Raw genomic sequence first — 12,253 nt, 5'->3', positions numbered from 1 at the left:
GTCAGGCCCTCGTTTCAGAGAAAGTCATTTTAAGAGAAGATGAAATCAGCTATAAACATGCACCTCTTCAGTTTACAGCAATGACTTGCTCCGGAAATCTTAACATGGTCTTTACGTTTGAGCAACTCGACAGAGGATGTTACACAATAACGTTTACAACGGTCATCTAATACAAATATCAGCAAATTATTAAACTAAAAGGTCACTGGTGATGCTTTTGCTTTATTAGAATCAGTATGGAAAAGTGGTAAAATAAAACAAAATTAAATTAAATTAAATTTAAAAAAATAAAAATAAAATAAAATAATTAAATAAAATAAAATGAAATAATTTAAATATTATTAAAACAAAAAATTATGCTTCTCCTTTATTCAAATTAGGATGGAAAAGTGGTAGAAGTAATAAAATAAAATATTATTAAAATAAAAGGTGATGCTTTTCCTTTATTAGGATTAGTATGGAAAAGTTGTAAAGTAATAAAATAAAACAAAATAAAATAATTTAAATATTATTAACATAAAGGTGATACTTTTTCCTTTACTAGAATTGGTACGGAAAAGTGGTAGAAGTAATAAAATAAAATAAAATAATTTAAACCTGTATGAATATTTTGTTCTGTTGAACACAAAGGAAGATATTTTGAAGAAAGTTTGTAACCAGGCTGTTTGGGGCACCATTGACTTCCATAGTAGGAAAAAAAAAATACTATGGAAGTCAATGGTGCCCCAGAACTGCTCTGTTTCCCACATTCTCCAGAATATCTTCCTTTGTGTTCAGCAGAACAAAGACATTCATACAGGTTTGGAACATACTTGAGGGTGAGTAAAAGATGACAGAATTTTCATTTTTGGGTGAACTATCCCTTTAATATAAGAGGTGATGCTTTACCTTTATTAGAATTTGTATGGAAAAGCAAGTAATAAAATAAAATAAAATCATTTAAATTTTATTAAAATAAACATTTATGCTTTTCCTTTATTAGGATTAATTCAGAAATGTGGTAGAAGAAATAAAATAAAATAAAATAAAAGGTGCTGCTTTTCCTTCATTAGAATTAGTATGGAAAATTTGTAGAAGTAATAAAAATACACATATAAATAAAATAAAATAATTTAAATATTATTAACATAAAGGTGATACTTTTTCCTTTACTAGAATTGGTACGGAAAAGTGGTAGAAGTAATAAAGAAAAGAATATATATATATATATATATATAATATTTTTAAATAAAAGGTCACTGGTGATCCTTTTCCTTTATTAGAATTAGTACAGAAAAGTGGTAGAAAAAATAAAATAAAATAAATAAATAAATAAATAAAATAAAATAAAATAAAATAAAATAAAATCATTTAAATTTTATTAAAATAAACATTTATGCTTTTCCTTTATTAGAATTAGTACAGAAAAGTGGTAGAAGTAATAAAGAAAAGAATATATATATATAATATTTTTAAATAAAAGGTCACTGGTGATCCTTTTCCTTTATTAGAATTAGTATGGAAAATTTGTAGAAGTAATAAAAATACACATATAAATAAAATAAAAGGTGCTGCTTTTCCTTCATTAGAATTAGTATGGAAAATTTGTAGAAGTAATAAAAATACACATATAAATAAAATAAAAGGTGCTGCTTTTCCTTCATTAGAATTAGTACAGAAAAGTGGTAGAAAAAATAAAATAAAATAAAAGGTGCTGCTTTTCCTTCATTAGAATTAGTACAGAAAAGTGGTAGAAAAAATAAAATAAAATAATTTAAATATTATTAACATAAAGGTGATACTTTTTCCTTTACTAGAATTGGTACGGAAAAGTGGTAGAAAAAATAAAATAAAAGGTGCTGCTTTTCCTTCATTAGAATTAGTATGGAAAATTTGTAGAAGTAATAAAAATACACATATAAATAAAATAAAATCATTTAAATTTTATTAAAATAAACATTTATGCTTTTCCTTTATTAGGATTAATTCAGAAATGTGGTAGAAGAAATAAAATAAAATAAAATAAAAGGTGCTGCTTTTCCTTCATTAGAATTAGTATGGAAAATTTGTAGAAGTAATAAAAATACACATAAAAATAAAATAAAATAATTTAAATATTATTAACATAAAGGTGATACTTTTTCCTTTACTAGAATTGGTACGGAAAAGTGGTAGAAGTAATAAAGAAAAGAATATATATATATATATATATATAATATTTTTAAATAAAAGGTCACTGGTGATCCTTTTCCTTTATTAGAATTAGTACAGAAAAGTGGTAGAAAAAATAAAATAAAATAAATAAATAAATAAATAAAACAACAATAATTTTTGTTTTAAGTAATAAAACAACAATAATAAAATTTATAAAATGAATTATAATTCAAAATAATAATAATAATAATAATAATACGGTTACACCGAAAAAAAAGTTACACCAAAAGTCTTCTTCATTCAGAATCAGTCATCTTAAGGACACGTCAGTCCTTTTGAAGGAACGGTGTTCAAGAAACTTCCTTTTGAGTGCTTCATTAAGCAAATGTTTGCAAGGCAGGATTTCACCAGCAAACTACCATTGTATATAGACTATTAAGAATCCTGTATACAATACACACCCTATTATATTACAGAAAACTATATAATGCACTAGTAAACTATAATGTCCAAATATTCCTACATGCAAATAGTAACTTTCCTTCAGATGCAATTATAAACTGTTCAAAAACACATTGTACAGTTAGATTCAAATCTATCGATTTAATGTGTCTGATGATAATATGATAAAAATATGCATCAAGATATTCATGCGTAATAAACAGGTTTCTCATTCTATCACCACGTCATTCCTCAAATTACAAAAGCTCATTAATGAACCCCTCTGAGATCACGGATCAGAGCTCAGCCAATCACAAAAAGCCCAATCACGCTAGTCTTCAATAGCTTATCACGACTCTCTGCTGACCTGTCCTTGGCGCCGAGCCAAATAAAAGAGTTAATGCAAAGTTTGCTTGCAAAATAAGGCTGAATAGCATTAAAGCACAGAATCACATTCCAGAACAGAAGAAGGGTGGGCGGAGCCTCAGGTGAACAGGTATAAGAGCCGTTCAGGTGAGAGAAAGAGAGAGAGAGAGACCAGGAGTCTGAGTCTGAACACACTGAACAGGGAAGCCGAGAACAGGTGAGGATTCCACATTACAGGGACTTTGTGTTGCTATATTTCTCTGGAGCTGGCTTTGCTACAGGTCGCTTTCAAGCGTGCAACACCATTAACCGCTGGGACTGATGTTAAAATCATGCTTTGTCATTTCCTAACAACTATATATCGAAATATTTTGTTCTTTCAGCTTGTGAAGATGCTTAAAGGAATACTCTCAGTGCTCTTGGTCCTGGTGACCTTGTCTTCTGCCATCGGGAAGCCTGACAAGACCACTCCCAAGAAAGAGAAGAGGATTCCTCAGACTCTCTCCAGAGGTCAGTTTCATGAAAACATCCCAAAATATTGGTTTTTAGCAGCTTTTGTAAAATTACGTTGCTTTAGTGAGATGTAAGAATAGCATAACTGAAGCTACATATGAGTAGCATAAGATAATTATTAGAAATTATTCTAGTTCTTTACCGTGTTAAATGCTATCTCATACCTCACTTTGTGCAATACCGATAGCAGTCATCATCCACATTGGCTGAGTAGATATTGTTTTTTAGGATTCATATTTGGTATTCTTTTCCTTTCAGGATGGGGTGATCAGCTGATCTGGGCACAGACGTACGAGGAAGCTCTGTTTTGGTCACGATCCAAGTGAGAAATGCTTGTATTATACAGAATTATAGAGTATGGTGTTCAATAATACATACTTCTGTGTGTATAGAAGGTCTATTGATGATATATATATATATATATATATATATATATATATATATGTTTTTTTTTTTTTACAACTTGTATAATCTGTTTAATTAGGAACAAGCCCCTCATGGTCATCTTTCATCTGGAGGACTGTCCACACAGCCAGGGTAAGGATTGACTTTTATTTGGACAATTTCACTGTTGGTTAGTTTAAAATTCTGTTTGTTCTACAAGTTTGTATTATGATTTTATTTTTACATGTTTATATTATTTTATCAGCTCTGAAGAAGGCCTTCGCTGAGGATAAAGAAATCCAGAAGCTGGTCGATGACGATTTCGTGATCTTGAACTTGGTGGTGAGTAACACTTTACCATTTGTTAACAGTTAAGTAGCCTACACTTGTTAAAAATATTTCTAAAGCATTCATTAATCTTAGTTAATGTTAATTCCATTATCTTCTAATACGAAATTAAAATTATTAGGCTACTCAATGGCTAACATGTAGGCTACTATCAATGTTTTTATTTTTATAAATATTTTTATTAGGCTAACTAACATTAACAAAGATTTATAAATACTGCAACAAAAGTATTGCTCATAGTTAATGTATAATGCAGTCTGTGTATTAATCTGTAGGTTCTAGTCTGTTGTATGTACATTTAAATTTACAATTTACATTTCTGTAAATTGAACTGCCTTGTTTTTTTTACAGTACGAGACCACAGATAAGCACTTGTCTCCTGATGGCCAGTACGTTCCCAGAATCCTCTTTGTTGGTGAGTTGATTTAATCATGACTGATACATAAATAATGCCACACATTATGAAGTGGTCTGCATGAATGATTCAAACCCTTCCTGTGCTCCAGATCCCTCCATGACTGTTCGTGCAGACATCACTGGCCGCTATGCTAACCGCTTGTACGCCTATGAACCCGCCGATATGAAACTCTGTAAGTCTGAAAGCTGTTTTAATGCCAAAATGAGTTATTCCACGTCGACAAACTAACAGCTTCATTCGTTTGGTTTTGTTTCCACAGTGTTGAGCAACATGCAAAGATCCTTGAAGTTTCTGAAGACAGAGTTGTGAACACAAAAGCCAAGTCTTTTTATCCGCCGAGAGGATATTACTTCCCTGAGGGTCACTATTATTCTGTCATTTGTTTACTGACGGCATGAAACGCACTGTAAAAGCCCTGTACAAAAATACAATATGTTCTTTGAGTAGACTGTTAAGGTAAACTTCAGGCTTTCTTTTCATTTTTTTTTTTTTCAATAAATGAAGTTGCTTCAAAATTCGTTTCTCCTGGTAATTTGTTTATGCTGTTATGTTCGCACCGTTTATTCAAAGCAGAAGCCATGTGGGTTTTCCAGTTAAAGGGACAGTTCACTCAAACATTTAAATTCTGTTATCATTTACTTACAAGTTGTTCCAAACCTGTGTGAGTATCTTTCTTCTGCTGAACTCAAAATAAGATATTTACAAGAATGTTGGTAACCAAATAGTTGGTGGTAGCCATTGACTTCCATATTATGGAGGGGAAAAAAAACTATGGAAGGCAATGGCTACCGCTAGATAGTTTGTCTAACTGTCACTTTAACGGAGTCTCCGGCTAGCATCCTGGTGGGAGGAGTCAGAGTAACTGGCAGCATGTTTTCCTGAGTCATATTGTTGCCTGGTTACTAGCTGCCTTTGTTATACACTGAGCTCTTGGCCTGAGCGTGGCAGTCTCTGATTGGTTTGCGGTTGGAGGAAGTTGCTTTCCTGAAATACTCCAAAAAGGATTTCAGACAATAAAAGCATTAGCCCTAAGCAATGTGGAAACCCAGCAATTAAGTTATACAAAGACAAAACTGGCCAAAGCACAATTGTGTCCTCAGGGTCTTTATTTTTTTTTCTGATTTCAAATGATTGAGAGCGTAGTTCACAGAACCATTGGATACAGATGTACATTTCAATGAGGAATTCATGCAAGAAGCCAAAACGATACACAAAATCAATTTGGTAAACTAAGTAACACACACATAATGGAAATAAAATAAGCAGATAAATATGTAATATGAAATCTGAGATCATTAAACAGTGCTCAAGAAAACATTCTTCTATCAATTTGTCAATTTTAATTGCATTTTCATATTAATTATGAAGTCCAATAGTGTATCTAGCAACTTGATTGCATTATAGTGATTCAGAGCAACTTCAGTGTAACGCTATCATTCGTGCTAATTGATAACATGTGTATTTAATATAAGAAATTGATGTGGAATTGATATGGATATATTTTGATATTGTCAGCATTATATAAACTGTCAACATAAATAGTGTCATGCTCACACTCTGCATGTTTTGATCACAGCAGCTCATTTTCTGTTAATGTTTTTGCCACATAAAACTGTTAACATAAAATCAAGTGGTCTTTGTTGTTTAGCCCATTAGTGTAGGTACTGCATACTGGTATTTAGTGTTCTGTTCTTTCATTGAGAGGAATTCTTCAAGCATAAGTACAACTTCATAACGTACAGTACAGTGCTGTCACACTGTACTCTTGACAAATCAAGCACATATTAATATATAGCAGCAAGAACACACAGGCTGGTCTCCTCTTCAGTAAAAGCAAACGCACACTCTCTTCAACAGCTCCAGCGACAAATCCAGTGGTCAGACGACAAATCCAGAGAATTCATCATAAGAATCAAACCTACAGGAAGGCGCTGGGATTCGCCCGTGGGTCCTTTTGGTTTCTGTACCTGTATGTCAGCCAAACTCCCAGGATCTGAAACAAGCAGGAAACTTAAAGTTAACCATTTAAAAGTATAGTTTCTTCACTTGTTCATCAATGGATCCTCTGCAGTGAATGGGTGCCGTCAGAATGAGAGTCCAAACAGCTGATAAAAAAACGTCACAATAATCCAGAAGCAATCCACACGACTCCAGTTCATCAATTAAGGTCTCATGAAGCAAAAAGTGGTGTATTTCTAATAAATCCATCAAGGCTTTTAAAACTTCTAAGCTTCTTTCAATAATCCATAATAACTTTCTCCAGTGAATCCCCTGTCCTCCCAAAACAATGAACACCAACATATTTTTTCACAATTATTTTGGACCGTTTTCACTTGTAAACCGTGCTTGATCTCTGCATATTTCTCTCCTGATTCAGACGAGCTGACTTTTTCACTGGACATAGCAATATTATGGATAGAGGTCTCATGTTTTAGCTGGAAGCAACGGTTTTAAGTTAAACATGTCTTAATGATGGATTTGTTTTTTAGAAAAATGCAAATTTTAACTTTTTTAAATTGCTGTACTCAAGCCATGTGGATTATTGTGATGTTTTTATCGGCTGTTTGGACTCTTATTCTGACGGCACCCATTCCCTGCAGAAGATCCATTGGTGAGCAAGTGATGCTAAATTTCTGTTTTGATGAAGAAACCAACTCCTCTACATCTTGGATGGCCTGAGGGGGAGTACATCTTCAGCAAATTTTCATTTACTGGGTAAACTATTCCTTTAACATGTTTTCTGTACTAGTCTTTCTTTTTTAAGATGCATGACAATGAGGAAAGATCCAGAAAACATTCTGGTTGTGAAATTCAGTGAAGAATCTGAAAGAAGAGAAAGCAGGAGTTAGTTTAGCAGGCTGACCTCAGTGAAGCTGAAGAAGAGGCCGATCCCTCCGACGAAGCGCAGCACCTCGCCGGCGTGCTCCTGGATCTTTGCTGCACATGTGGTGCAAGTGCTATAATGAAAGCAGGGCTGCACAAGGGCAAAAAAGACATTGACAAGAGCACCAAGTTGTTATAATAGAACAAATTATGTGATTGCCTAACATGTCACGCACTTGCAGTTCGTTATGCTATCATCAGCATGCAAATTAGTAGCACAGCCATTCTCACCCACACAGGTATCATTTATACCATTCAGCACATGCAATACATGAACACTACAAAAGTACAATGAAACTTGTGTATCATAGGAAATTACTGCGGCACAGCTTCCATTGATATCCATGTGAGAGAAACCGCAGCAGTTCAGACTCTTCTCCACGTCCCTCTGAGTGGTCAGGGAGTTATTCCAGCCCACCTCCAACAGGTGATTCTACACACAGGGATGAAACTCATGAGAACACAATATGGAACAATCAATAAAAAACAAAAGACTGTTTACACCGATCTGAGTTAGCAGGGGTCTACTGGAAGGTTTAGCAAAAAAGTTAATTTTAGACCATTTATTGGGAGAACCAAATATATGTCTATTTTTATATATACACCATTCGAATGTTTAGGGACAGTGAGATTTTTGATGTTTTTGAGTCTCTTATGCTCACCAAGGCTGCACTTATTTGATCAAAAATACAGTAAAAACATTAATATTGTGAAATATGATTACCATTTAAAATAACTGTTCTATTTGAATATATTTTGAAACATAATTTATTCCTGTGATGAAAAGCTGAATTTTTAGCGTCATTACTCCAGTCTTCACATGTCCTTCAGAAATAATTCTAATATGCTGATTTCTTATTATTATCAATGTTGAAAACAGTTGTGCTGCTTAATATTTTTGTGGAAACCATGATACTTTTTTTCAGGATTCTTTGATAAATAAGAACAGCATTTATTTGAAATAGAAATCTTTTGTCACATTATAAATGCTATGAATACTTTTTGATTTAATTGTCAATTTAATGCATCGATGTTGAATTAAAGCATTAATTACTTTCAAAAAAACTATACAAAACCCAAAAGTTTTGAATGGCACTTTATATTTTAACACATTTCTAAGACTAAAGAGCACCAGAGCGGATTTATGAGAATATTATAGTGAAGTACAGTAATCAGTCTTACCTGTTGCTCCTCATTGATAGCCAGACATGCACTGGACACTGAAAACTGAACTACAAACACCAGGAACAGGATGATCATGTACTATTGTCAATGAATTAAGGATTAAAACACAAAAATACAATGCATTCAGAGTAATGCTACTATTAACACCACGTCTACCGCTATCTTCAGTAGAATTTAAAAAGTTCTGTATTAAATATCAGAACTTTCAATAAAACCAAATTAATTTCAACAAGGCATAAAGTAAATTAAGGCACATTTGGTGGTTGTTTGTGGTTTTTCTCTTGAAATCCAAAAATAAATGGCAATGACATGCAGAACTGCATTACGCTGTAAACAATGCTTAAAATGCAAACATGATTTATTTTATGTTTTATTGAGTATAAAATGTAATATACTCAAATACTTTCCTATCCCTTAACAGACTACCGGAACAATCATGCAATCATTCCTCCCTGAATAACAGCGTGTAATCATATATAAGCTTCTTCCAGCACATTTTGGTAATGGCCCAAATTCATCTTGGGATTAGTTCATTTCATTTCATTTGAGATGAGCCTTTTTTTTTTTTTTTTACATTGCAAGTGGTTGTGCACACTCATTTGTCATGTTAACTGCACCACTCTATGGTCACAGAGTGAAATGCATTACATGAGCAGATCATAATCATGTCTCATCTCCAAAGGCAATGAAGAAAAACACAGAGCATATCACAATGCAACGACCACCTGACATATTCAACACACACACTACTTTTTTGCATGAGGCCATTTAAAATACTTATATGAACATTTATAAACTTTTTGATACATTAGAAAGAAAATCAATATAAATTACCTAGCTAGTTTGTTCCAATTAATAATTTTTTGACTGATTACACAGTTTGTCTCCAGCGGTGTCCAGTTTAAGAGGAAGAAACTGGATACTACAAGCATGGATACAAGAAGACAACGAGGATGCATACTAACTGTTTTACATGCATCGTTAACTTTCAGACCCTAACATAATTATTGCAAAAGTACAGTTAAAATGATTTATTCAGTCTGCATTTATTCAAAGCCTGAACAAATGAGACGTAGAGCACTGGATGATCACAGTAAAGGATACAAAGAACAGCAGAACTTGGTGGTGCTTCATGGCACCAATAAGTCCAGCTAGGGCAACAAAGAAGAGGAAGACCCCCACTCCAATGATGCCACCCACCACCTGGAAGCTCGACACCAACCCAAAACACTTGCCCCAGGCGGCGATGCCAATCATCAGCAAACTCACCATCTGAAGACAGGGAGGAACAGTAAGTGTTAAGTAAAACTATAAAAAATCACTTTCATTAATGGAAATAAAGTTGATATAAAACACAATTAAATGGAAAACCAACATTTTTAAAAACTGAAATGAAAATTAGAAATGTTTCCTTGGAAACTAAGTGAAATAAATCTGTTGAAGTAATAAAGTTACTAAAAGTAAAGCTGAAATATAAATTAAAGCTAAATAGGAATTAAAAAAATAAAAAAATCCCAAAAGCACAAAAAAACTGAAAATATAATGAAAGCCAAATCAAAATATTAATAAATCTATGACAGTCATTCTCAGGAGATTGCACTATATTTTATTATAAGACTATATAAATGTTTTGATTTTTAATATATTATATAATATGTATATAATATTTCCTGATTCAAAAGGAGACATGCCCTATAATATTTAGTTCAGTGGTCAACGTTTTTTTTTTTTCTTCCCCAAAATGTTTTTTTAATAATGATGACAGATTCTTAAATATCTAGTTATAGCCTAGGAAAAACTAAAACGTTACTAATTGATAGACTAATTAAACGAAACACACACACACACACACACACACGGTTAAAGTTAAATCTATCAAATAATGTGACTAGGTTCAGGCTCCTGTTAATTCTGTCAGTGGTGATTCATGGGAACACAAATGGCAGGCAAATGGCACCGTTTTCTGCGAATGGCCCAACAACAGCTGTGATGCCACTTGAGCAATAAAACACAAGCACACATTATAATACAAAATGTTTCAGCCTATTCATTCCTTAAAGCAGAAATGAGTATTTTGAGGTTAGTCCATATTGCTCTCATTGAACAATAAACAGAAATGACCCCTGAGCTTCTGCTTCCACGTATTAAGTAACAAGTGAATGGTGATAATAATGTTTTCTTTATAATCTAATGTAAACGGTGAGCGCAGCCAAGTGCTTAATCAGCACACGATATCAGCTCCAGACTAATGAAGCAGGATATCTGCATAAGTAGAACAAAAGCAGGATGTGACTTTGCCAAAACAGACGAGTTGCGAAGAAACCGGGATGTTATTCTACAGGCTGCGCGTGAAACCAGAACCGCTCATCGGCCTCATTCCACACAAAGAATATCTCTAAATAATTCACATGAATCCTGAAACACAGAGCACTGCAGTACAGCCACACAGAAACACCTCTTGTATGAGTATTTGTAAAGCAGATGTGCTAATGTCATGATAAAGGCTGATAAAGATGTTCCATATGGTTGCTTCCATTCTCGCGTTGGTTACTCACAACATAGAGGATGTTGAGCGCGCACAGGGCATTCTTGGAGCAGGTGAATCCAGCGCAACCCATCTTGAATGTTGTTTTTTCCGGACAAAAGCTTTCACCCGTGTAAATTTCTGTCTCTGGAAATGTCAGTTACATGACAAGCAAATCGAACAATTTAAGAGATGAAACTGTAGTTGAGCAACGAGAAAATAAGACGCGTGTGGTTCAGACCAATTCACAGTGAACGCTGATGCATGAGAGGTTGCCAGATCCCCAAATAAAATCCATCCTATTCTTTTTCTTTTTTTTTTTTAGGATGAAGGTGAGCTCCTTAGTGTTTTCAAGCGTAGTGGATTTTGACTGCAAATGTAATAATAGGCTATAATAGTTGTTTGTTCCTGTATATAAAATTACACGATTGTACAAAATGGATGCACAATAGTTATGCTATAGTAGTTCTTACCTTTCTCCCCCTTGGACTGTAAATGTACAGAACTGAGTAAAACTGCTTTTTCATATTATGCACCCTGGGCATGGAATGATTTGCAAAAAGATCTAAAACTAGATAAATTTGTGTCTATTGGTGAATTTAAAGGCATCCTAAAGAGAGTGGTATTGGAAGCTTCTGATTGTTTTTGTTGAGAGGATATGTTTAAATATTGTTGCAATGTGTACTTGTTGTATTTTAATATTGTCTTACTGTATGGCTGCTACCTTGGACAGGTCTCTCTTGTAAAAGAGATTTTAAATCTCAATGAGACTTCCTGGTTAAATAAAGGTAAAAAAATAAAAAAATAAAATAATTTAAAAAAAAAATAATAATAATAATAAAAAAGAAAAAATGACAACACATGTTTACCATTGAACTAACAAATTGTACTTATGAGATTTAACTTATACAATTTGTATAACTATAATTATGTATAAAATAATATATAATGCATTATATATTATTTTAATTAATATAACAAACTATTTTATAATTTGCACTTTAGAATTTCTTTCTTGTATTATGAATATGCTGCATAGATTATAAAAAAATAAAAAA

At 33.0% G+C, this 12,253-nt stretch overlaps 2 protein-coding genes across 2 annotated transcripts; one reads left to right on the top strand and one right to left on the bottom strand.

Moving 5' to 3' along the window:
- The first annotated feature begins 3,030 nt into the window (after window positions 1-3,030).
- agr2 (anterior gradient 2) lies at window positions 3,031-5,101 on the top strand. Its single transcript, XM_058752795.1, has 8 exons — window positions 3,031-3,157; window positions 3,324-3,450; window positions 3,712-3,775; window positions 3,938-3,990; window positions 4,103-4,179; window positions 4,537-4,600; window positions 4,692-4,775; window positions 4,863-5,101. Exons 2-8 carry the CDS (start codon window positions 3,333-3,335, stop codon window positions 4,910-4,912), a joined length of 510 nt encoding a protein of 169 aa, XP_058608778.1. The 5' UTR covers window positions 3,031-3,157; window positions 3,324-3,332; the 3' UTR covers window positions 4,913-5,101.
- Window positions 5,102-5,699: 598 nt separating this feature from the next.
- tspan13b (tetraspanin 13b) lies at window positions 5,700-11,465 on the bottom strand. Its single transcript, XM_058753795.1, has 6 exons — window positions 11,227-11,465; window positions 9,776-9,943; window positions 8,669-8,749; window positions 7,806-7,919; window positions 7,467-7,577; window positions 5,700-6,596 (listed from the first exon to the last, which is right to left on the bottom strand). Exons 1-6 carry the CDS (start codon window positions 11,287-11,289, stop codon window positions 6,522-6,524), a joined length of 612 nt encoding a protein of 203 aa, XP_058609778.1. The 5' UTR covers window positions 11,290-11,465; the 3' UTR covers window positions 5,700-6,521.
- Between the last annotated feature and the right edge of the window lie 788 nt (window positions 11,466-12,253).

Source organism: Onychostoma macrolepis, chromosome 19 (genome assembly GCF_012432095.1).
Source record: "Onychostoma macrolepis isolate SWU-2019 chromosome 19, ASM1243209v1, whole genome shotgun sequence".
Classification (NCBI taxonomy): domain Eukaryota; kingdom Metazoa; phylum Chordata; class Actinopteri; order Cypriniformes; family Cyprinidae; genus Onychostoma; species Onychostoma macrolepis.
The sequence above is the reverse complement of the archived record's forward strand: the minus strand, read 5'-3'. Positions and strand labels throughout refer to the sequence as shown.